This window comes from Hippocampus bargibanti, linkage group LG02, assembly GCF_051943395.1.
Source record: "Hippocampus bargibanti isolate YZ-2025 linkage group LG02, ASM5194339v1, whole genome shotgun sequence".
Classification (NCBI taxonomy): domain Eukaryota; kingdom Metazoa; phylum Chordata; class Actinopteri; order Syngnathiformes; family Syngnathidae; genus Hippocampus; species Hippocampus bargibanti.
The window spans coordinates 18,392,724-18,419,261 of NC_142735.1; the positions used below are offsets into that span (position 1 = coordinate 18,392,724).

At 40.3% G+C, this 26,538-nt stretch overlaps 1 protein-coding gene across 4 annotated transcripts in view; it reads right to left on the reverse strand.

Annotated features, from left to right (window-relative positions):
• Nucleotides 1-22,380: 22,380 nt before the first annotated feature.
• fgf13a (fibroblast growth factor 13a) overlaps nucleotides 22,381-26,538 on the reverse strand; it is a 101,590-nt gene continuing 97,432 nt past the window's right edge. For all 4 annotated transcript variants that reach the window (XM_088989790.1, XM_088989792.1, XM_088989793.1 and 1 more), the window contains one exon: nucleotides 22,381-24,161. In XM_088989790.1, coding sequence (XP_088845916.1) covers nucleotides 24,025-24,161 — 137 coding nt within the window. In that variant the 3' untranslated portion in view covers nucleotides 22,381-24,024. The remainder of the gene's footprint in view (nucleotides 24,162-26,538) is intronic.

The window sequence follows — 26,538 nt, forward strand, 5'->3', positions numbered from 1 at the left end:
AAAGGCAATTTTCCACCTTTGCAGTAGTATCAGAAGTGGGGCTTCCACAATATTTTTAGTGGGATATAAAGCACACGACACTCACTTCTTTCATTTCCTCCAGAAAAAACAAATGCACATTAAGGACAACCTATCTTGCCTCACCATCCCCTATTGATTGCTTTGGGCTGACGCCGATGAATCGTCCATCACCAGCAGTTGAAATCTCACCCATCCTTTCAACGGAGGCCTTCCTAATGTAGTCCTCGCCACAACCGCAGGGTGAAAAATGACTGTTTGTGTGTCGAGTAATATAAAGAGACAGAAATTGATGAGGGGAAGGAGATATAACCACATCGACAGCCTGCTGCGGTAGTACGCTATATGGAACGATGCATTTCAATCTATTGTTTGGTTTACATTAGGACTGATGAGTTGCGGGTGATTGCTTGCGTCTTTCCAGTGACGTGCGGTGAGGTTCATGGCTGGTGAGGCACTGACGTCATCACAGTCAGATTTACAAACATGAACTCTACAGAGTAGCTTATTTACCATTTGATTGGCAACAGTAATGTGTTTTGTTTAAAATGTCTTTTCAGCATTCTTTATATAAACTGTAGCATAGAAAAAAAGAATAAAAAATAAATGTTATTATCGTGTTACCTTTAGTTATAAATGAAGTCCATGCACCACTCCTTCTAAAGAAAGGGATCTATACCTTCTTTGTAGAAGCCTTCCTTATCTTTCTTCAGTTTTAAAAGTCTCTCTATTTCTTTCAATTTAGATATGTAATCTTCCATCTGAAAATAAGGTGAAGCAACACGAAAAAATGACTGGATGGTTGCACTTAACTTGCTAACTGTTTACTGTAGCTTGCTGTCACTAATTCTATTATTCTGCAGCCGAGGAGGCGCAAGAATAATCTATAATCACTAGCGCCCCCTGTCATGAGGCAGGAGAACTGTGTGCCTCACCTATGCACACAGTTTTGATAAAAATATAATAAAATTAACAATGTAGTACAGTATTTATAATGTAAAGTGACTTTACATTACATACACCAGCTAAACTGTAGAAATTTAGTTAATATCCGAAAAGCGATTTTGTAAAAAAATAAAAAAATGGTGAAGTTAAATGGAAAAGAACTTTAAAAGTACAAATCACTAAATAAATATAACTGTTTATTTTTTTCATTTGATATTTCCATGATGACAGGTGAGGCATGGCCTCACCTTCCTCCCGTGACTGCACGTCACTGTGTCTTTCAGAGTCGCCCATCGTGCAAAAACATTGCTGGTATTTTTGAATCGCGTCATTTATTTTACAATAAATTTCATTTTCATGCTCTCATCTATATCTTCATGGATAGCAAAGCACGATAGCATTAATTGCAAAGGTCATTTGTAGTTTTCCCGTACAGTACAGGAAATAACTTTTCATCCTGTTATCCCATTTTTTCCCTGCCTGTTATTGTATGTCATATTTTGGCGACATACACTGAACTTCACTTGTCGCCGCTACCCTCGTTTCAGTCTTCCATGTCCTCCGGTATGAGTACCAGGACAGTGGCGGGCCGTGGATTTTATCGCTAGGCCTTCAGTAGTGCTACGTCTGAATTGTATATATTAATTAATTAAAATATTGATTAATTGATTTATTTATAGTAAATCACACCACAGCCGCGACTGTGGTGTGATTTACTATAAGTGCACTAGAGGGTACCATTAGCCAGGAAATAACTGACCAAACTTTCTTAATGATGTCCATTTTTCTTGTAAAGTCCGTCTTGAAAATGGCTTTACCATTAAATATGTAAACAAATCCATTTCTTCTCCTCCTTCAGCCGTTGTTGTTTGACAAAACTGCTATTAAATCAACACAATATATTTGCTGATGCTGCTCGCTAATGTGTGCTAGCTCTGGCCAGTATGCTCTTGTCACTAGCGGCTTGTGATCAGAGCGGTTTTTGCAAACTATGATTGGCTAGTGACTAGCCAATCATAGTTTCTGAAAACGCTGACGTTGACCAGCGCTTTCAAGTAGGCGTTGGTACCATATTTTTGTCACGGTTTGCAAGGTGGTGATGGTGGTGGATCCCAAAAAGCAGGCAGGAGGGAGCAGAAGGGTGTAATTGACAAATTGTATTAAATAAAGTCATCAGGAACAAAATCTGACATGGTGAAGCAAACACATACGAATGTTCGTGCCGGGAGTCCTTTTAACTGCCACTGATTGGAACGACCAACACCTGTGCAGGTCGCCAACCAGATCGTGACACTTTTGGGTTGCCAACTCTAAATATGATTGGATGGAGCAACCGTTTGATCGACACATTTGAGCGACAGGGCCCGCAGAACTGATTGTGAAAGCAGCCAGGTATATTTCTGACCCTGGTAACAAATGATGGCTAAATATGTTGGTTAAATTCTTAAATACGAAAACATCTAGAAGCAGCGCAACAGGGGCAAAGTAATGAAAGGAAGCTGAACAATTTGGAATTATTTTATAAGAATTCATGGACAAAATATAATTAACATCAGTCCTTGAGTTAGATATTTTTCAGCCAGCAGAGAAGGTCTTGCAGGCCTTGACGGTCCGCCACTGCTTTATTTAGGACTAGCGGTTTATTAGGATAGCTTAAGCTAGCGAGGCTAACCTCATTCACTGCGACTTTATGTTTTTCCTGCTGGGCTCGTGTTGATTTATGAAGATTGTGCCCTTTTGTTGGGTGGGCCTTTTTGCTGCTTCACTGAGCATTATAATCCTGCAACGGCAGCAGATGGCCAAGTCGTAAGTCCTCTGGAAATGCCAGCAACAGATAGTGACAGGCAGAAGACTCTTTCATGAGCTAGCAGAAGGTCCAATCCGATACCTGTTACCCTTCACACTTTAGAATAACTCTAAACTTGTTTCAGATATTCCCTTTGTGTTTCATTCAACAGGCCCAGATTTCACTGAGCCTCTCAGTCTTTGAGTCAATCGAAGATCGGCATTATTATTCCATTATTTGTACTTTTTGTCTTGTAGTGTGCCGTCAAATAATGTCATATTAAATGTGTGGTTTATTAAAGGTTGGGTAGTCCTGGCCTAAACAACCAGGAGGACATATTCAAGAGATAAATAAATCTATCGTCTGTATTTGTCTTCCGACGAGAACATCTCGACAGATGTAACTACTTTATGTGTCATGGAAGTGGCCTCTCGTGCCAACGAGTGGTGATGGACAGGGGTGCGCTTGGCCCCCCTGGTGGGGAGCAACGGGGGGCTATGTAAAGGTGAGGTTCTGGGTGTCAGAGCCCACAAAGCGGACCCCCCTGGGAGGGTAATCACCATGAGGCTAGCCCCAGTTAGCGTAGCCGTGGCCCTCAGCCCCACAAAGACACTACTCTCGAGAGACATGCATGCGCCTTTGTGCTCTTCTCCCCTCAGAGTGTGCCCCTCCCCGGGAGGCCCCGAGAGGCACAACGGGGTGCCCCATTAAGCCATTAGGAGTCGAGGGGGGTGGAGGACAACCTTGACAGCCTTGTATACAAATAAGGACAAATACACCCAAGGCGACATACTGTATACTGTAAATACTGGGATGACAAAATATTGTCACACTGCTTCATGTTTTTTTTGGTTTCCAACCTTCTGCCACTAATAATGAGGTGAGGACATGAATTCAAACCAGGGTCATGTTTTGACAACTAACGTTTTGTAAAGATTAATGTCATTAAATTCGGAAAGATAAAGTCTGTTTGAACTTCAATCACTTCACGATTCTCTGTGAGTTAGCATGTTATCCGTTTCTCTCGACTCATGATCATGAATTCGATGCAGTCATTTTACAATTAAAAATGACACGGAATGCAAAACTAGCTTCTAAGTTGATTACTTTTTCCAACTCCATTGATGATGGTAACCAATAATTTCAGAAAATATTTCAAAAGTAGTAAGATTTCAGTAGTAGTAATCGTCTTTTGTTAGCCTGAAAACTAAAAATACTTTTTGTTTATGACTACTCCTCATTAAATGTTGCTGTCAAACTAAACATCAAACAAAGTGAATTACACTTTGCCTTTTTAAAAGTAAATTTCACTTAAAAAAAGGTTTTTAAATGCAAACTGCGAAGGAACACAAGTAGACAGAAAATGTAACAAAACACAACAAAACTAAAAGGCATATACTCTTAATACTTCACCCAAAAAAATCCAAGCTTAGCATTTTACTGATGAGCTGAATTGATTAATTTGGACGCCTCTAGTAAAAAGCACAGTTCAGACCGTTTCCATGATTATGTTTACATCAGTAAATGAGTTACTTCTCTCATTTATATATGCTTCCATTTTTACATCCAGGGTCAAGTTCACTCTGTAACGTTGATTAATTCACAGCGTTGAGCAAACAACGTTCCCACAGCACAGTCATCGGTGGGAGGTTAGCCGAGCCCATCAGGAAAAAAAGCTGTTCCTCTGTTCGCAGCGGCAACACCGCTTCACCTTTGCTCACGCCGCTCATCCTTCTTCATTACTTCGGCCCACTCTTTACAGCATACACCGTGACCTGTGCGGCAATAAAGACGCACAAACCGGTTGGCACGATGCAGGCCTGCCCTCTAATTGGAAACAGAGTCATCTTACAGGACTTTAATTACAGTTGCCGTGGTAACCGCACAAAGAGAAATAATTCAACGGTTGACTCGTGACAGATTTGTGGAATGGTAATGAGCAGCGTGATTCATTTGGAAAAAAAAAACAATAACACATTCTGTGATCATCGTTTCCTGTGATCTGCCTCAACACAAGAAATGTGTATAACGCAGCAATTTTTAAGCCAGTTTTCCATTTCCTTCTGTTACGGGTGTCACAACAGTGACTATCTTCATCTCCACGATGCTGCCGTATTAATGAAGACAAGACGCGTGGATGTGTCTTTTTATTTCTTTTATTTCTGCAACACAGTATGGCAGAAGGGATGGGTGAAGTCGCATGGGTTTCGTCTTGTGATTAACCTGAATCTCCTCGAGATTGTTCTCAAATGCAAAACATTGTAGATAACAAAACAGAATTAACAACGTGTGATCGTATAGTAGTTATTTACAGAAAAAGAGAATACAACACAAGTTCACTGTTATTTACAAGATGTCCCTGAACGCATTATGGGCGGAGACTCGGCAGAACACGCGGTGCGCTTGTAATGGCTGGCGCGCAGTTCAACCCGCCACGGACACTCACGGGCAAATGAAACACGACACAAGAAACTAAATATTGTTCAATAAAAACGAAATGAAACAATTATTACCTGCAACACAGTATGGCAGAAGGGATGGGTGAAGTCGCATGGGTTTCGTCTTGTGATTAACTGCGATAGAAAAGCACATATGCTCCAAAGTTCCACTCGACAAAACGTGAAGTAAATAATGACACAAAAAGTAATCTGGACTCGAAATGAATAAGGGAACTAATTAGATAACACTAGACAGTACAAAAGGGGAAACAAAATAAGATATTGTCATGAAAATGCGCGTTAATCAAGACCAACAGAAAATTGCGACTCACCCTGAATCTCCTCGAGATTGTTCTGGAAACTATGGGCGGGACATAGTGCCACACTGTGCGCCGTTGCGTCACTTCCTTCATAATTAAATAATCTAAGCGCACAACTCCGTTACACTTCTGCCAAGCTAAGTTTAGATTTTGTCTTGGGCAGGGTGAGAGCAGGTCTGCAAAGTGACTGAAGTTCACAGTCGTGGGTTCTGTGAGCCGCTGGTTTTGCCTTTCGGCTGCCTCCTCTGCTCAGCAACTTTTCTTTTACTGGAAACGAGGCCCATGCCATGTTCACATGCACAGACATGTGCGTATGCAGCTCTCGCAGAAAAAGCCAAACGAGGATTTTGAAGTGGATTTTTGTAAAGTGTTTTGACTAAACTTTTTTTATCACACTAATGACAACAAAGCACATACAATGAATCAAATCAAGTCCACGCTCAGCAGTACACTGCAAGCAATTTTAAAAATACTTTTCCCCATATTGGCAGCTGTGTTTGTGCATGTCTAAAGGAAAAATATCTTCGTACCATCTTGTATTGGGGTGGAGAAACTCTTTAGGTGGAGCAGAGGACCTTAGTTTAGCCTTTAACACTTTAATTAATACATTTTTACTATACAGACAATTGTAAACATTTTTTGAGTGGGCTTCCATTCCTTGAGGATTTTTGCGTATGACTATATCATACCTGTCAACCTTGGCTAATAGCTATCCTTACAAATGATTACAATTCCCGTATAAAATTTGTAATACGCCATCAATTATTTGAAATGTTAAAAAAACCGCGAACACAAGCTGAATGCAGACATTTTACTGTGCATGTGCACATTATGCTTTTATCAATCCAACCATACGTTGCAATAAAAAAATATATGATTGAGGATTACTTTTGCTGGTTTTCCATGACAATAGTAGCGTTCGGCGGCAGCAGTGTCAATGGCTACCAGCAGTTGACACGAGCTGGATTTGAGCCAAAATCGTCTTTGGAAAATCGATTCACAATTTTACTTTGTTTTTTTCCCCATATAAAAGTTGAAATGGTACTCCGTACATTATTTGAAATCATAGAAAAACGTATAAAATACGGGGAGAACTTATAAGTTGACAAGTAAGCTATCTCAATTCATTGGGAATCCACCTTAAGGCCCCATGAGCATTTATCAATGTCAAATTTAAGGCCCAGAGGCCAGTCACGGTCCGCTAGATCATTTTATGTGTTTCGTGAATGCAAATCAAACATGTTGACTTCTATGATGCTTGCTAATGTTTAGACCAAAATTTTTGGATGTAATATATCAGAAAACGACTAAGTTTTCTTGTGACCAAACCCCCTTATTACAGGAACTCTAGTTTAATACAGCAGTCTTCTTGATTTATTGATATGGTGTCGCATCCTCCTAGGGAAATTTTCCTGTGGCCCTCAACAGTAATGAGTTAGACGCCCTTGCTTTGTTTGAATGATGGGAGTGACCATTGGTTCAAATAGGAACCAGTGTTTTGTTTATACCTTGGGTGTTAAACTCATTTTTGCCGCGGGCAACCCTTTAGTTACGGTTTCGTCTCGAGGGCGGTTATGAATTTGTAGATGCCATTATAATGTTTAATCCCCGCCACATATTTCATCTAGAGCTCGCAACAAATGCATGAATAACTACTTTTCAAATGGGAAGTGAAAGATAATGACTGTTATAGTGGTTTACATGGGACAATTTGAAATTATGGTTCAGATGTATAATGTATAGATGTATAACGCTTTCGCCCTGCAATTGACCCTGCCTTTAACCTCATGACTGCCCACCCCCACGCTCCCACTTGCCATACCCTTTCCAGGATAAGAGGTGTCAATGACAGATGGACGGAGGACACAATGGACCTTTGTTCGCTGTAATCTGCCGCATAAAAAGCTAAAAGCATGATAAAGCGCCATCAAGTCCCCACTGAGCGGGCTTGAAGCATACACATGATGCCTCGTGGGTAATGACGAGGAAGGATGCGACACATGCAGGCGTGGCACCGTGCCTGGATGTTCTCAGAAACCTGTGTTGCTCCATCTGCTGCTGCTCGCCAACCAGCTGCCAGCCGGACCCAGCAACACCAGATATGACTATTGTGCTGCCATGGCAACCGGCTGCCTTCCGCGGGCCACCCAGAATGACTGACCCTGCTCCTCCGCATCTTCTCATTGGAGAATTATGTGGTTTTTTTTCATCTGAGATGTACAGTGACTTCTTCAAACCTAGCTCCAAACACTTGTCTACAATGCTGTGGAGTATATTTGCATAAATTATACACATCTTGTTGGTACAGTGCAGCCCTGTGAATGTGTCACTCATGCTTAATATAAAAAAAATGTACATCTGCCGAGGCGATTGTGTTTATCATCGGTCAATGGTTCTTAACCTCGGTAACCATGAGCTGCCTATCACCATGATCACCCATCACAAACCTAAAGACAATCAGCATGACGTAACATTGATACATTAGTCATATAAATCCAGTTATAACGTCAGAATCTGCTCTCTGGGTTTGTTTAAATTAGCAATATTGAGTAAAATGATGATACAATGTGATTAAATAGACAATCAATGTTGCAGAGGGAGAATGCTCTGACATGATTAATAAATCCATGATACAAACACTTCTGCCTCCATTAGAAGTACTGACATGAAGAAGATTAAGTTGCATTTAATGAGGCATATTTGAAAACAACGGGAAAGCAACTCTGGCTATTAAGGGTTGTTAATTGACGTGAATGAAAAGCCTCTCTGGGCTGTAATATTTGTGGTAATCCGTCATCATTGGAAAGAACAACTGACAAGCAAAACAAAACAAAACATACAAACACTCACAAAATGACAGGAACACTTGATAACGTGTTTAGCAGTGATGTCATAGTGAGTTGTCTCATAACAGATGTGAGCACTGCTGTTACTTTGCTGACACAGCCAATATTAGACACACTCACACAGACACACACACACACACACACACACACACACTAGCCAACATGTAGCTGCAGCAGCATTTCTATCAAAAGTGTGACTCAGTGTTGAGTTGTGCTCAAAAACAGAGCACAAGAGCAAAACTTGGAGGAAGTCAAGAAAGAGCAAAATGATAGCCACACAAATCTTTACAAAACAAGCGCATTCATCAAAACGGAGCAATTTGGCCTCTGCGTACCAATGAGAGGACATTTGTTGCCTGTGTCTATTTTTTCAGGTGTTACCAACAGCGTAAAGAACCCCGTGGTGAGGAAATAGGTTGTGGGCGGTCAAGAAAACAAAGCGGTGCCGCAAAAAGAAGACAGTGGATTAAAATAATTAAATCATCAGAGAGAGGTAAGGCACATAGCTGGAGTTAGCTAAAGTTAGCATATCTCTTCATTTTCTTGAGTCTCTAACATGAAGTTTGTGGGGATGAGTCAAATTAGAACAAAGCTCCATTTAAATTATGCATTCAACGAAGAAGAAAAGACAATACATACCAAGGCTTATTGAAACCATTAAAATAAAACTCCATGATTGTCACTATGCTAATATAGCTAACTTGCTGAGCGTGTGGCTAATGTGCTAATGTTGTGGTTTGGTTAATGACTTGCTCATTTATGGTTGACACACTATTTTGCTTCAAGAAACACACTCAAAAACATGAATACATATAAATATATATAAACAATTTTTTAAGTGAATTATATTTTGTAATGTGTACTGGGATAAATAGTATGTACAAGATAAATATGTACAGCGATTCATGATGATGTGGTTTCATTCATCTGTTGCCTGTTTTTGTGACACAAGTTTTGTTCTGGGGTGCAGATATATTCCTCGTTGAATAACGTTTAACGTTTAATATGTGCAATAATCTCCTCTTCATTTCAAGAGATAGGACAGAAGTAGTGCGCGACGTTTGTACCAATCCTCTGTCCCTTCTCAGGGGGTGCTTTCGCCTTGAGTGTTAACTTACCTGAATCTAGTGTGGCAAAGTTCATTCCTGTCGATTTGATTTGCTGCATATTCATTCCCAGTTTCACATCTAATGATACCTCGAACACTTTGAAGTTGAAACCGTTAGTTGGCTTAGCTAGCAGGAAAACAGATCTACTTTTTGGCTTATATTGAGTTTCCGAAACATCATCATGTCATCATTTTAGTCCAAGTCAGTAGTAGTCAATCACCTTTTTGCCACCCAGAAGAATCTCGGCACCTATTTTTGCCAACCTTAATGGTCTATTGTAGCAAAGACAAAAATAGCAGCTGTCAAAAAGTTTAATTGAATATCATCTTATATTTGACACTCATAGGCTGATGCGTCTCTCAGGGCTGCTGCCTTTGCATCACTTAGAGAGCTGCATCACTTAGAGATTGGGCTCAAAGCCAAGAGTACACTCCCACCACGATTCCGACTACAGACATGTGTGGGGATCAACAGCAAAAGATTAGACAGGGAGGCGAAGGTGTACTGAAAAGAACAGCAATTTTCACAACAGCACAGTCACACAGAGAAATAGAGACGGTGGCATAAAACACAGTAAGGCTCGTAGCCGCAGGCGAAGAGAAAGTGAAAGTGAGCAATGGGAAAGTGTGCTCTAGATGAGAATGAAAGATAGCAGAGCAACGAACCACCGGCGAAGAGGGAAGTGGTGTGTAAATGTGTGGAAGAACAAGGCGGGAGAGCGGCGTGATCGAGGGATGCACAGTGAGGAAGCTTGAAGATGCTCGAAAACATGAATCAAAAGTAGTGTTTTGATGTGAAAGGAAATGATTAGGCACACACCGCTGAGGAGGAATCATTAACGGGAAATTTGTTATTCAACGTGTATTCTTAATCTCATTGAAACAGTATGGTAACAAAATTTACTGTTTACTGCAAAAAATATTTCATGCATAGATTAATTGTGAGGCAGGTTTCAAAATAAGATTTTTAGGGTCGACGATTTTCAGTTTGTGACAGCCTAAAAAACATTATTGTGTGTAACAGTTTATTTTAAAATAGTTAAAAATCTCTACGTGTGATCCTTGAGAGGTTTATTTTAAAGCATTTTAATTGTACTCAATGTTTTTTTTCTTATTAGGATAGCCCCTCTAAAGCCATTTTGTCAAGAAGCAGTTGGTATGCTCAACCCTCATTCACTAACCACATCCAGCAACCGTAACAGTCACCTCAGTCCGACCACCCTGATGGAACACGCCTGCCACACTTAAAATGAAGAATTGTCAAAGCCTTTGGGATGAAACAAGAGGTGTCAAACAAATGTGAACGTCAGCCTCCTTTTACCTTTGCAATTTGCCACCATTTTGATAATTGAGAACTAAAAAGCTATATTTCAGGTGTAGATCAATTGTGTCCTCTTTCGTAAAATAATAATATAAAATATGTTCTACTTTCTGTTCCAGAGAGGAGATGAGCTGCGGGCGTGAGCGACAACTGGAGGCAAACTGTTTTCCCCACATCGAGTTCCACCTTAAAGCTGTCTGCTACACTGTGGCACAGTAGGAGGGCAAAAAGCATTCACGCTGCGGAGGATAAATAATTGATCCGGCCTCTACTTGCCCATCTTATTGCTTTCCATGCGAGCTGACAGAGGTGAGTGCTGCTTGTCTGCTGCTTTCACTCCCCACTTACATAAGCGCTAGACCTCATCCAGTGCAGAGAGGCGAGAGTTGGGATTTCCTCCTGCTCCCGGAGAACAGATGGAAGGGAGCTGTGGTGGGAGCAGCATGCTGCATAAGGACGAAAACAGGTGATGAAAAGCCAACCCGCCGCTCACTTTAAAAATGCGGTAATAGCAAAAACAAAACAAGAAAAAAAATGAAGGGGTTGAGTGAGTGTGTGTTGACGTTGCAGTCTGCTAGATTGGGATGAGATGGAAAAAAAAACGGGCTCGGGAAATGAGAGGTTCCACTAGCCGGGAGGGAGACGCTTGGCTGTGCGGCGGTGTTTACTGCATGAAGCAATTCCAGTTGGAAGCAACAGAACACAAGCGTATTGATGTGTCGCTCTGTTGCATAAGGATAGCAGCTTCAACGCCTCAAATGTTTGTTTTTTTTCCATCCAAATCATTGTGTGACAGCATCTTTGTTCAATTTATTAAGACATTTAATGATTTTTCAATGAAATAACACAATAAAGTTGACAAGTATATTAAATGATCAAAAGAGGCTACAAAGGGACACAGATTACAAAAAAAAGCACACAAAATAAAAATATACCCTGGTCTGTCATGATCTGGTTGGCGACCAACGGGTGGTGCTGTCTGCCCCGCCTGCACCTGCACAGATGTTGGTTGTTCCAATCAGTGCCAGTTAAAAGGACTCCCGGCACAACCCTTCGTGGTCGTGTCATTGTATGTGTTTGCTTCACCCTGTCAGATTTTCGTCCTGCTGACTTTATGTAATACTATTGTCAATTACAACCTGCTGCTCCCTCTTGCCTGCTGTTTTGGGATCCGCCACCATACAAACCGTGACATGGTCTCAACTCCAAACAAGGGAAAACATTTTGTGTAAGGAGGGAAAAAAAGGAGAAATATTTGAGGTCTTACCAATGGAGAGCTGTTCTTTACATGCTGACAATATGCTGCAGATAATGCCACATTTCTCTTTGTTTCATTTCGGCTTTTGCCTTCAGGGGTCACCACAGCGAATTAGTGTCCTCCATCATCAGAGGTTTGATTCTCATGTTTGTTTTGACCGAGCTTTTACGTCAGATGCCCTTCCTGACACAGCCCTGTTTTTATCCGGGCTTTGGACCGGCACAATAGGAGAATACCACATTTAATGCTAAGCAATAGTTAAGTAGTTGTGGTTAGGCGGGTTGGAAGCAAACTAGGCCAAAATCCAAATGTCAGGAGAAACTCTCGAGGGCTTGCACACCACAAGAACCAAAACAAGGTCACAGGAAATCTTACTGAACCTTGCAGATCCTGCTCACCACCTTTTTCAGCTAGTCCCTTCAGGTAAGTGCAAAGTGATATCCAATCCAATATCCAATCGAATCTAATTGCTTGTAATTGCAGTACTAGGATAGGAGACAAATTTTGTGTGGTTTACATAGCTGGCCAATAAAGATGAGCCTCATTCTGATTTGTAATTACAAATACAGCCGTAATGGGTGTTTTCATGAGAGTTGTCTGGTTTGACCAAAAACTTTTGAACTATCTTCATTGATGGCTGGCAAAGAAATGCCAGGTGTCTGGCCTCTCACTGTGTGAAATCACAACATCAAAGTGGACAATGTCCAATGTGAGGCGATGACAGACACTCACAACAGAACAACATCACAGAGACTACAAATCAGCTGATTTATTGTATTTTGCCATGCCAATTCTCTGAGCACCGGCACAATCGGCTTGATTCAAAGGGTATGTTACAGAAATTTGACTTAACTGTTTGAATACAAAAACGGGGAGTTGAAAGACGCCAATCCAGTCAAACTCAAGAAGAAGAGTGTCAAGATGCTTGTCTCTGACATTTAATAATCCTTCAGGGATGCATGCATCATTAATGAAGCACAGACTCTGACGCTGCAGAATTTTACCTCCTTTGGCCACCGTTGGTCAGTCTCATTCTTATTTGCGCCGTATTTAGTTCAATGTTCATGTAGAAAGGAAAAAAAAACACTTTCTGCCGCTGGAATCGCAATTAATGGAAATGTGCAGGACTTGATGCTAAGCACATGCAAACCCAAGTAAATCATACTTGACGAAAGAATGATTTCAATATGTGATGCATTAGTTTAGTTTTAAAAAACTTTCAAAAGGAGTACAGTAAAATTGGATGAAAATATGGACCTTCATGAAATAAAAGAAAAAATAAAATGATTCTTTATGTATTTTACTACACACTTCATGGTCACTTTGCACTCCACTAATATGTCAAAAAAACAAAAACTAATACTAAAACAAATGAAAACATAAGCACTCTATAACAAAACATAATAATAATACAAATCATAGCATTTTATACAAAAAAAATTAAAACAAAACTAAGTATTACTGTATTTTTAATGAAAAAATAGTTACAATAAAACTAAATATAACTTGAAAAGAAGTTTACATATTTTCTTCAAATGACATGTTTGTTTTTCCTCTGACATTGATATATAGATGTCAAACTTTGTGATTTCCAAATGTTTTTATTGCTGTTAGGAGAGTCATCTGTAATATTGGCAACATTTATTTTCATTTCATTTGGGTGATATACCCGTTTTGTGGCGCAGAATCCTATTCCAGGGACGATCACCATTCCAGGAAATTAAGGTCTGTCTTAATATCCGTGAGCTAAAAATAAGGATGATTGTCAGATTACGTCTGGGATAACATTGTCCCTTAATCGATTGCCATCCTTGCCTTTCTCCCACTAATAACAATTGAGTTGCCTACTTTGGCCATCTGAGGTCTCAGTTGAAGACAATCCATTAAATTCATTGAAATACTCTCCTTGTTTAAACACGACTTTCATTTCTTAGGGCTCAAAGGTATCGAATCGAGTCTTTTCTTTTTTTTTTTAATAATGACGGTAATTTCACACATTGATTTCTTGAATGGCAGGTGGAAAATTACTTTCTGTTAAACAAATCTCCGGCGACGATTGAGAGTGAAAAAAACTGATTTAATGTATTTGGTTAATTTCTTATTAACGTTAACCTTTATTACAATGTGCACCGAGGCCAAGTAGTCATCAATTCGACATAGTAATCAATAATAAGTGATTGAGGTTAGATTAGTGGATTAAAGTATACACGGGGAATAATTCTGGCAGGGTTTCAAATAGCAGCATGGCTGCTATTTGTATTTTATTGACTATTTGTTTTTCAATGAATTGGAAGATACGCGGCGACCCGGGGATGGAGTGGTTAGCGCAACGCCCTCACGCTGGGTTCAATTTCAGCTGTGGCTTTCCTATGTGTAGTTTGCATGTTCTCCCCATGCCCGTGTGAGAAAGATGCAGCAGAGAAGCGGAGTGGGCGCTTATTCACATTGTCGTATTTGAAGCAGGCAGACTTCGTAATGAATTGTACTGTCGCCGACTAATGAATGAAGTCTAGAGATGGGTAAAAGGAAATGAAGGGAGTAGGGAGATGTCAAACGACATGAACGATGAAGTAGCTCATATCAGGGCCAATATTACAGTGGCTTATTAGTTCTCCTGTCTCTACTGGCGATGGGCGTAATGAGGCAGTCTCCAAAGACCAAATTGATGCCTCCGCTGTCTGCGAGCCTTCTGAGGTGGGGGAGGGGCGACAATGAGGATGTGCAACAGTCACATCTCCCACCTAGGTTTTGACTCATTTTTTATTCCCTCGAACACGAGAGCCGATGTTGACACTGCAGGTGTCGGCAAAAAAGCATTATCTCCAAGTTCATTCTTCTGCAAAACATTTTCAAAAAGTGTGATTTTGTCCCACACAAGAACCAGACATTTGCTCCATGGATCCTGGATTTGTTTTCATTTTGGGTGGAAAACAGATTTTCCTTCTGTGAATTGTATTAAACTTTTTTTGAACTGCCTTAAATGTGAAGTCACAATTTTGCTTGGAAATACATTAGGACTGTTAGAACATAATTTCTGAAGCGTGTGCGAACTTGGCTATATAGAATTAATCGATGAAAAGGTTTCTTCAGCCGTCATCTGTACTTCTTTGAAGGTGTCGGACGTTTCACTTCTCATCCAAAAAACTTCGTCAGCAAACTCCTGTACTCACAGGAGAACAAACTTACACAGACGTATATAGAATTAAGTTTTTTTAATAACGTCAGTTTTCTCGATTATTGAGCGTGGCTAAAAAAAGCTCAACGATACATTTTGGCATTCAGGATGAGTGAGCCAACCCAGTATATGATTTTCGGTGCCATTGTTTCGCAATACTACTACTACTACTACTACTACTACTACTACTACTACTAATAATAATAATAATAATAGTAATAATAATAATACATTTAATTTCAAGCGCCTTTCAAAACACCCCAGGACACTTTACAATAAAAACAATAAAACAAAGCACATAACAATAAAACCATAAATAAAATGATAAATAATAAAATAGCAGATTGAACTAGACATTGAAAACAATTTTAAACAGATGGGTTTTGAGGTGGGACTTGAAAATAGGGAGGGAGTCAATATTACGGATGTTGGGTGGAAGTGAATTCCAGAGGTTGGGAGCAGAGCGGCTGAAAGCTCTGCATCCCATCGTGGTGAGACGGGCAGAGGGCACATAGAGGTGAAGGGAGGATGATGATCTGAGGGACCGAGAGGAGATTTGAAGCAGGTCAGAAAGATAAGGAGGGGCAAGGTTATGGATGGCTTTGAATATAAACAGAAGTATTTTGAATTCGATTCGATGTTTAACAAGTAGCCAGTGGAGTTTCTGGACAGGGGGTGATATGGTGAAAGGAGGGGGTTCTAGTGATGATCCGGGCTGAAGAATTTTGGATGAGTTGGGAGTTTATGGAGAAATTTCTGATTGACACCGAAGAGAAGTGATTCCTGTGGACAGCGGGGGGCGTCACTTGCCTGTCAGATCTGACAGGTAGGTCACGCCCTCATAATAACATCAGCTGAAAAAGGTGTGTCACAACAACATCCGTGACACTCTGACGAAGGCGGAAGTATACGCCGAAACATGTCAGGTATTTGAACACCTAAAATACATTGTCTGTAAGTAAAGAATCTGTTTTAAATAAGATATCATGTAGACAGGATGAACTTAATACAATGAAATGGGATTTTATGGCTTTATTTATTTTTAGGTCTGACTAGAAAGCGAGCACATGGACTGGGGCATCAGGCTGCGTTCGAGTGCCTGGTTGTTATGGCATATAAAAGCCCTGTGATGACCCAGTGGGATGTGACTGTATTTCAGCGACCGGGAGCTTTAAGCAAAATGTTTTTACATATCAAATACGATATTAGGAATCTATTTTATTCTGGTCGTAGCAGCGGAAGTTGGTTGACAGCGTGTAAGGGCGAGTATGCCTCCACCAGAAAGTATATGACGACAGTACAAAGCTTTTCGTTTGTTCGCTTTCCTATTAAATATTAATGTAAATGTAACAGAGAGATGCAATTTTTTTTTTATGTGCTTTTTTTAAGATGGCAAAAAATATAAAATTGTTACCATTCATTCCCTCCGCACTTATCATCCACCCTTCCTTTTTGCATCCATTTTGACAGCCTTTACCCTCATCATGGCTGACATTTAAAGTGGCCGTCCACCCGAGGGGACTCATCCTGAACAAAACCCACAATTAGTGAAAGTGCCCCTTACCGCGACAAGACAGAGCGAACTGACCTTATTACCACAACCTGACCTCTTTTTTTTCCATTACCCACCTTGTCTCGGGGACGGCAAGTCATCTAATTGCCACCTTGAAACTGTACAGCCCGTCTTTTAAAACACACTTTTAAAGTAGCGCTCAAATGTAATTCTCCTAATTATAATACTAGGCAATGAGGACCGCTGTTGCTTGGAGACTATTTTGCAAATCATTGGAAGAGGTATACCTACTGTAGATGCCTTTTTAGCAGCCAATAACGCAAGAACAAGCTTTCATTTAGACTTTTTAGAGACTTATAGAGACATATTTATATATATGCATATATAGATATATTCATATATATGAATCTATCATATTATATTATTATATATTATATATATATAATTATATTATTATATTATTAATATTATATCATATTCATATATATATAAACTTTTTATTCATATATAGAGACATTTTTAGAGGCAGAGACATGTAGACTTTTTTTCCACAGTGATGAGTTTGCCATCATAAAAAAAAATGAACATACGACGATGTGTGTGGAGACGCTAAAGTCTTACTGCTTTGAACATTAGAGCAGTGGTTCTTAATCTTGTTGCACCAAACCCCACCAGTTTCATATGATCATTCACCGAAGCCTTCTTCCAATGACTATGCCTACTAACTGCAGTCTAGACCAGGGGTGGGCAAACTTTTTGACTCGCGGGCCGCATTGGGTTCTAAAATTTGACAGAGGGGCCGGGCCAGGAGCATTTGGAGGGAGTGTTTGGGCCGGAAATACTCTGAACAAGTTATGTCCATAATTTATAATATCACTTCAAATGACTTCGACTGAGCATATTGTACAAAGATTCCACAGCATATAGCTATAGTTTACGTTTTAAGACTTGCGCTGAATATTCATGAAGTCTTGTTTTCGAGTTGATGACGATCCCCATGTGACGTCACGTTTGGACCGCCCCTGACCGAGAAAGCGACATACAATGCATTTTGGGTACTTTGTTTGGTCTGAAAACTTCGTGTTGATCCGTGTTGATGGTGAAATTAGAATGAAAACACACAAATAACGCCATGGTGAATCGTTGTGTGTTGCACCAAGACAACTATTTGATATTCGCTGACACAAATTCCCAGCTGACAAATCAGCCCATTTCCAACGGAGCTTGGGCGCAATCTTCTGCATTTTCTGGGTGCTACATTGCTGTCATTGACGACTCCAATTGATATGGGAGAACTCCTTGAATCAATTGCAAACATTTATGCTTTCCTCTTTAGAACTATTTGAATCATATTCATAACTGGATGAGTAACAAGAAAACATCTTCTCCGAATCTGAAGCCATTGTTTTGATTGTCGATCAAAGGCGTGACGTCACGAACAGGGGGGTGGGACCTTCTGAAACTGACCATTTCCGGATTCATTTGAAGTCATTTTTATTTGTGTTTTTCATTTAACTAAAAATATCAGCCTGCCTGATTTGGGTATTTTAGATGCTATAAAACGTTTTTCTGATGTCAGTGGGAAACAAAAACAAAAAATGGTGCCGGTTGTCCTTTAAATGTAGTATGTACAAACCTCATAGCACAGTAAGAACACTACAACCCAATTTATTAACTGTCTTTCAAATGTGAAAAATATCCCTGATCAGTTAATAAATTTGTCTCAAGGAATATGGCGTTTACATACTATTTCGCAGATACTTGGAGGAGGAAATGGAAATAGATTAAAATAACATATGCACCGTGATTTATCAAGATTGCGTCTGTTTTTAATAAGTTTCCATCAAAGGGGCAAAGTTAAAGAAATCAACATTTATTGAAAAATGGAATCACTTTCAACATTCAAAACATATTATTACACAAGGAAATATTCAAGCTCAATAATACCTACTTGTGTTAAATTCCGCCAAATCATAGATGGTTTGTCCAGACCACGCGCTCAACAAACTCCTCGCTGACGCCCTCGCCTACACGCACAAACAAAACACGTGTACCGTCGCCGAGCACACAAACATAGACTACCTGCAGTTGAAATTTGCATACTCGGCACGGCAGCCAATCAGAAGCCTGCCTCTTTCTTCCGGACTTTCGCAAGCGTTATAAAGTCGTGTAATTGCATGTCATTTTCCAAAATAGATGCACAGAATCTCAGACCAGAAGAAAGATTTAAAAGAAGCTAACAACATATGTGACGCTAAAAAACGTAAATTTACATTAAACCGTGACTGTAAAGTGTAGGTGAGACTTATGAAAGGGGCTTAGTGGCTCGTAAGAAGCAATGCAAACGTTGCATTGTGCACCGTATTGACAATCGACTACTGCAGCAAAATCTACAGCCCTGCACATTTACCTTACATTAAGCAAGGTAGCATTTGTAGTAGGTGCATTCTTGATTTAAAAAAAACTTTATACTTTGTTACAATGTTTTTTAATGTGATTATTTGTCTCATTGTGCTTGAAGTTGTGAAAAATGGGACAGGCAACTTTTCAGTTACCTGCTCTGTTGTTCGCTAACTTTTTGTCATGGGTTTTAGACACTGTTTGTAATATAATTTGGGCAAATTCGGCGGGCCGGATTAAAAAGCCTAACGGGCCGTATGTGGCCCGCGGGCCGTAGTTTGCCCATGCCTGGTCTAGACTCTAGACCAGGCATGGGCAAACTACGGCCCGCGGGCCACATACGGCCCGTTAGGCTTTTCAATCCGGCCCGCCGAACTTGCCCAAATTATAGTACAAACAGTGTCTAAAACTCATGACAAAAAGCTAGCGAACAACAGGGCAGATAACTGAAAAGTTGCCTGCCCCATTTTTCCCAACTTGAAGCAAAATGAGACCAATCCCATTAAGAAACATTGTCACAAAGTATAAAGTTTTTTTTTAAATCAAGAATGCACCAACTACAAATGCTACCTTGCTTAATTTACGGCAAATGCGCATGGCTGTAAATTTTGCTACAGTAGTCGATTGTCATTGAGGTGCACAATGCAACGTTTGCATTGATTCCTACGAGCCACTAAGCCCCTTTCATAATTCTCACGTACACTTTACAGTCACGGTTTAATGTAAATTTACGTTTTGTAGCGTCACATATGTTGTTAGCTTCTTTTGAATCTTTCTTCTAGTTTGAGGTTCTGTGCATCTATTTTGGAAAATGACATGCAATTGCACGACTTTGTAACGCTTGCGAAAGTCCGGAAGAAAGAAGCAGGCTTCTGATTGGCTGCCGAGCCGAGTATGCAAATTTCAACTGCAGGTAGTCTATGTTTGTGTGCTCGGCGACGGTACACGTGTTTTGTTAGCGCGTGAAGGCGAGAGCGTCAGTGAGGAGTTTGTTGAGCGCGCGGTCAGGACAAACCATCTATGATTTGGCGGAATTTAACACAAGTAGGTATTATTGAGCTTGAATATTTCGTTGTGTAATAATATGTTTTGAATGTTGAAAGTGATTCCATTTTTCAATAAATGTTGATTTCTTTGCCCCTTCGATGGAAACTTAAAAACAGACGCAATCTTGATAAATCACAGTGCATATGTTAATTTAATCTATTTCCATTTCCTCCTCCAAGTATCTGCGAAATAGTTTGTAAATGCCATATCTTGCATATTCCTTGAGACAAATTTATTAACTGATCAGGGATATTTTTCACATTTGAAAGACAGTTAATAAATTGGGTTGTAGTGTTTTTACTGTGCTATGAGGTTTGTACATACTACATTTAAAGGACAACCGGCACCATTTTTTGTTTTTGTTTCCCACTGACATCAGAAAAACGTTTTATAGCATCTAAAATACCCAAATCAGGCAGGCTGATATTTTTAGTTAAATGAAAAACACCAATAAAAATGACTTCAAAATGAATCCGGAAATGGCCAGTTTCAGAAGGTTGCTCGAGAATCAAAACAATGGCTTCAGATTCGGAGAAGATGTTTTCTTGTTCTTGTTCTTCTGAAGAGGAAAGCATAAATGTTTGCAATTGATTCTAGGAGTCCTCCCATATCAATTCGAGCCGTCAATGACAGCAATGTAGCACCCAGAAAAAGCAGAAGATTGCGCCCAAGCTCCGTTGGAAATGGGCTGATTTGTCAGCTGGGAATTTGTGTCAGCGAATATCAAATAGTTGTCTTGGTGCAACACACAACGATTCACCATGGCGTTATTTATGTGTTTTCCTTCTAATTTCGCCATCAACACGGATTAACATGAAGTTTTCAGACTAAACAAAGTACCCAAAATGCATTGTATGTCGCTTTCTCGGTCAGGGCGGTCCAAACGTGACGTCACATGGGGATCGTCATCAACTCGAAAACAAGACTTCATATATTCAGCGCAAGTCTTAAAACGTAAACTATAGCTATATGCTGTGGAATCTTTGTAAAATACGCTCAGTCGAAGTCATTTGAAGTGATTTTATAAATTATGGACATAACTTGTTCGGAGTATTTCCGGCCCAAACACTCCCTCCAAATGCTCCTGGCCCGGCCCCTCTGTCAAATTTTAGAACCCAATGCGGCCCGCGAGTCAAAAAGTTTGCCCACCCCTGCTCTAGACTGAGGGGCGGACCTCTGTGACAGAGGATCCACCGAACCCCTGAGACCGACTCACCGAACCCCTCGGGTTCGATCGAACCCCGGTTAAAAACCATTGCATTAGAGTATGTTACGCTTTTCTTCCCACATGCCCTTGTTTGGTTTGGAATAGACGCCAGAACAAGCAAAAACGTTCAAAAGAAAAAAAGTAGAAATCACCAACTAATACTAAAAAATAAGCAAGGACCAGCCAACTGTGGTACCATTAGTTACGAACGTCTGTTCATTTGAAATTTTCAAGTTACAAAATGGCTTAACGGAAAAACAGTGCCTGTTGTTCAAGAAATTTCAAGATACAAGAGGTAAAAATAAATTACTGCATGTGCTGCCCCTCTCAGCACAGTTACCTGAACGCAACATACCGATAGCTGCTTCGCCATTGGCTATTACCGAGCATGATCCTGGCATCCCACTGGAGAAGACTTCTATCCTATGTGTCTACAGTATTTGTGCGGAGATCGATAGATATCTCTGTGCTGTGGCTATGAGGCAGACCGCGAGTTTAACATCAATTTGAATCAAAGAGCGTCGACCAGTCCGCAGATGGATCACTATGCTGATGTTTGCCATTCAAAGGCTTGTTTAGAACTGATAAAAACAAACATTCTTTCCCCCAAAAAACACCTCTGAGAGACAACATGAACTAAAGAGGGCAATTTAAATTGTTTTTCTTTATTCTTTGTTTTTTCCGTTATGCACCACTCTCATTTATTGCGCAATAATGTAATTGTAACACGTGTTTTACCTTTTGAATCATTTTTTATGCTTTTGAAAACAGTTATGTTTGCTTTTTGGGGGGTCTTGAAACGGATTAGGACATTTACATGGAAACACATATTGACTATCAACTTTTCTTGCTAAGAAATTTCTTCCACAACTAAGGAGAGGTACCACAAGATTGAAGCACCTTGTGAAGTAGCAGGCGCACAGTTGAAAACGTGCAGGTGCATTGTAACGGGTGAAATAGTGAAGGGAACCCAAGAAGAAACCGTCACACATGTTAAAAAAGATATCTATATATATATATAAACTTTTTATTCAGTGCATTTTTTGTGTATACAACAAATAAGAAACAACTGGAAGTCATCAGGCAGTCTGGAGGTCTGCTTGCGTAATGTTTTAAATTTTTATCCTGGTAGCGCGGAACATCGGATCCAACATGGGTTTAATTACATACAGCCTACATCATGCAGCTCGAGATCGGAAGTCCCCTGCGTTCTCCCATGCAACAGATTCACCTCATACAAACCACCTCAAGGGGACAGAGAGCAGGAAGTCCCGCAAAAAGCATGTACTGGAAAAAAAGTCATACGTAGCTTCAGCGGACTCAAAAAGGTCCTTTTTTGTTTTTTTACATGCCCTGTGCAAGAGAGGGAATAAGTCAATATATGAAGCCCGCCACCCATTTTTTTCATATACTTTTACAAATATGACATCCCTATAAAATGTTAAGCCACCTAAAAGTCCACAGTATTCTTTTTTTCATTAAGTTGTTTTAAATATAGAAAATATCATCACCACAACAAGTTATTCAAACATATAACGAGCATCCCGGGAAGCCATAGTTCGACGGTCAGCCAGAAGAAGTTGACCAAAAAGGATGATGAGAGGAGGTTTTGAGTTATGACACAAGCACAGAGGAAACAAACCACAAGAACCAGGGACAGACTTTGTGACAGAACAAGGGGGGCGGGGGTTGACACACTGAAATATCGTTTCGCCTCCCGAAAAACATTTACTACTCCAGTGTGACTGACATCATTTTCCATTGCCATATTTGCACTTGTCCCAAAAAATAAAATAAAAGTACACCGGGGAAGAAAAAATAAATCCAACTTTGCCTTCAATATTGGCTTTGTCAGCTTAAAGGGACACTCTATCGTTCAGTCTTTGGTTTTCTGGAGTCCTTTCAACTGCGCGACCAAAATACTGAACAATGGCGAGGGCGGGACAACGAGAGGGTACCAAAAAAAATTAAAAAATGGTGAAAGCAAATGAAATGTTCTTAGCTAATTGCGGAAATAGCCAGAAAAAAAGGGCAGCTGTGGCGTCTTGGAAAAAATGGAGAGTTTAAAGCCTCCATGCTCGGATCTCGCATGTCAGGTCAGCTGAGCACAGGCTTGGATTTCCCCCATGCTAGAGAGCTCAGTCTTTGAGCATGTGGACAATGACGCAAGGAGAGCTACTTTCTGGACGAGGCCGACAGAACCGGGTCGGGCCAGGCCAGGGAGTTTAGAGGCTTTGTATTCACAGAAGCATGGATATGAGAGAGATCGGGCTCGTACTGTACGCCGGCCGCCCCAAAGGTTCCCCTGAATTAACACTCGCTGCGTGGGGATAAATGAAATAAAAATAGATGAGCTAAGTGGTAAGTAAATCGATAATATATTAGCCCCAAAGTGACTAGATTTGTGTTCAGAATGGTGATTGTGCCATGATGTCTTTGTGTTAAAGGTGTTGGAAACCATGATAAATGCAGCCAAGTCTCTATGTGTTTTTTTGTTGTTTTGATTATAGTGATTGATGTATTCTAGGTGTTTAATGCGTGGCATGTTGCAGCAAGTGCTGAACCGCTGATACAGGAGAGGGTCTGCTTGGATTCACGCTCTGCTGGAGGTAAGGTTTCAAGGTGGATTCCGGCTGGCGGCGCTACGTCGACTCGTTCTGGCTCACAGCTTTGCCGCCGTTCAGCATCGCCGAGGCACTCCGACTCTTGGTGGGCGTGCCGCTACCGGAGCGGGAGAATTCCGTCAGGTCATGGAGGGACGGCTCTCGGTACATGGCCACTGTGCAAAAAAGGGGGACAACAGAGTTGATGAGGGAATATTTCAACAAGTCGCTGCCGTGAATTGAATTACACAGAAATATCGGAAGGAAAAAAGTTTTTTTTATTGAATTTACCCAACTTTAATTCATCATGTGGTCACATGAAATGAATGCATCTGAATTCAGATATTTTTAAACTGAAACCTGGACCTGGACGTATATGTTCACCAAAAGCTAATTCTGAAGAAATAAACCTTACCTAATACAAAACCCTGACCAGAAACTAAAAACAAACTGTTAACAAAAACCTAAATCCAATCCCGAAAGGAAATCCTCTAACTTGAACCTAAAGTTAAAAACTTAAACCGAACGAACACGCAAGCCAAACCAAAAACTGAAGCGATAAACGCGACCCTAAACAAAAACCTGAGCTTAAATCAAACTGAACGTCTACCTTCTAACTGTATTCTAAACTAAAACTCAAAACTCGAACCTGAACTAACATGCTAACTGAAAGTGAAATCTGAAGTGAAAAACCCTACTCTGTACAGAACCGAGATTATGTACTTAAACTCTGAATTTAAACTAAAACCTAACCCTGAACAAAAACTGAATCCAACCCCACAAGGCTAGCCTCTAACTCTAATTTAAACCAAAGGTCTAAACCTTAACCCAGAATTGCATGCTAACCCAAATCAAAGGCCTAAACGACCCCAAACCAAATCAAAATTTAATACTAATCCGAAACTAAACCCTTCCCAAATCATAACCTCAAACAAATAATCCTCACCTATCTCCAAGATGCTGTCTTATAACATAAAGAAATGTGGCTAATGCGAGACAGAGAAAGAATGTTCGAACATAATGCTTTTTGGAAGCAGTTTTTAAGTATATAAAGTTTCTGCGATTCATAAAGTCTATGCAGGAACCAAAGAGCGATGAGTTCAGAAAGGGTCCCGGGCGAGCGGCCTGGCTGCAAAGTGCTGAATCAAGATGTCACAAAAGATCAAGTTGGCACACTTAAAAACAAATCCTATATTCACAGGCCGCCATTATAAATTCAACACTTGCATTTGCTTTTCTATGCTGTGTGGGCAGCATTTTGCCCAGTTTGCATCTCAGCAGCCAGTTGGAGACCAAAAAAATGGCGAGAATCTAAGGTGTGCAGTGTTTGGTTTCAGGATGTTGTCAACAGAATGCTATTTGTTGTTCAACCCAAAGGGAGGCTGCGGCGGAAAAGAAGCAGACTCGCTCCTTCACACACTTCACTTAGCCAAGCATTTTTGGGTGAGAGCAGTGATCCTGACGACACTGTGTAAACACATCACCCCATGTATGCATTTCATCGGGAGACTATTGACAATGGGTACACGCCTTGTTAGCGATACAGGGCCGAAAGGGCGTCCGTTCAACTCGTGATTCATTTTACAAGCATTTAGATTGTGTCAGGAATACAAGTCTCACTCTTGATCTCAACCTCCAATGTTCAGTAAGACACTGATAGGGCAAAACATGAGTGACAGATCTGAATATGTACGCTTTGGACAACGCTATCGGCACAACGGTTACTTTAGTGGACAGTTTATCATGTTAGCCACAACCTTTTTCAAAAATCTTAGTGAAATGAATTATTAAGTAATACAACAGGAATTCTATTTTTACTCTACAAAGTACAATCAAAGATAAATATTACCTTGTACTAATGAAGAAGATGAAGACTGAAGATTTAGCATTTTCTGAAAATGACTATATATAAACGTTTCTGTGTCTTTCACCTCAGTATGTTCTTTTACACACGCAGAGCGCCGATGCGGATGTGAAACTGTCGCGGCTTGGAATTGAAGCAGATTTATATGGGACACGAAATGTGACACAATCTCTTTTTGTCAACGGATGCTACAGCTGCATGTTTGCTTTCAACATTTAGCTTGTAGTCGACGTGCACATTCCACCATGATGTGCCTGATCCACTGGTGAAAAGATGCTTTGATCCTCTCCTCTTTCATCTAGAACTGCTTTATGTAATAAAGATAGTACCGAAAGTGCTAAAGAATGAATGACTCTCTGTGTCTTTGTGTTGTAATATCGTCTTTGTGTTGTCATATTATTATTATTTTTTTGTTCTTTTGATTTCAAGATGGCGCCGCAAGAGTGGCTGCCTTTCCAGCAGCTCATGTATTTTGTTTTTCTACTTTCATTCCTTTTATCACTTTGCTGCTGTGAGACTAATAAAGGCAAATCCAATCCAATCCAAACTCTCATAGCAACGAAATTATTCCATGACCACCTTAAGTGTATTTGAGACCCTGTAGATGGCCATTTAAATGAAACAGAAAGGCTATTACAGCCGTCCAGAGGGGCACGCACACAGATTGCTAATGAGGGGCTGACCAGAAG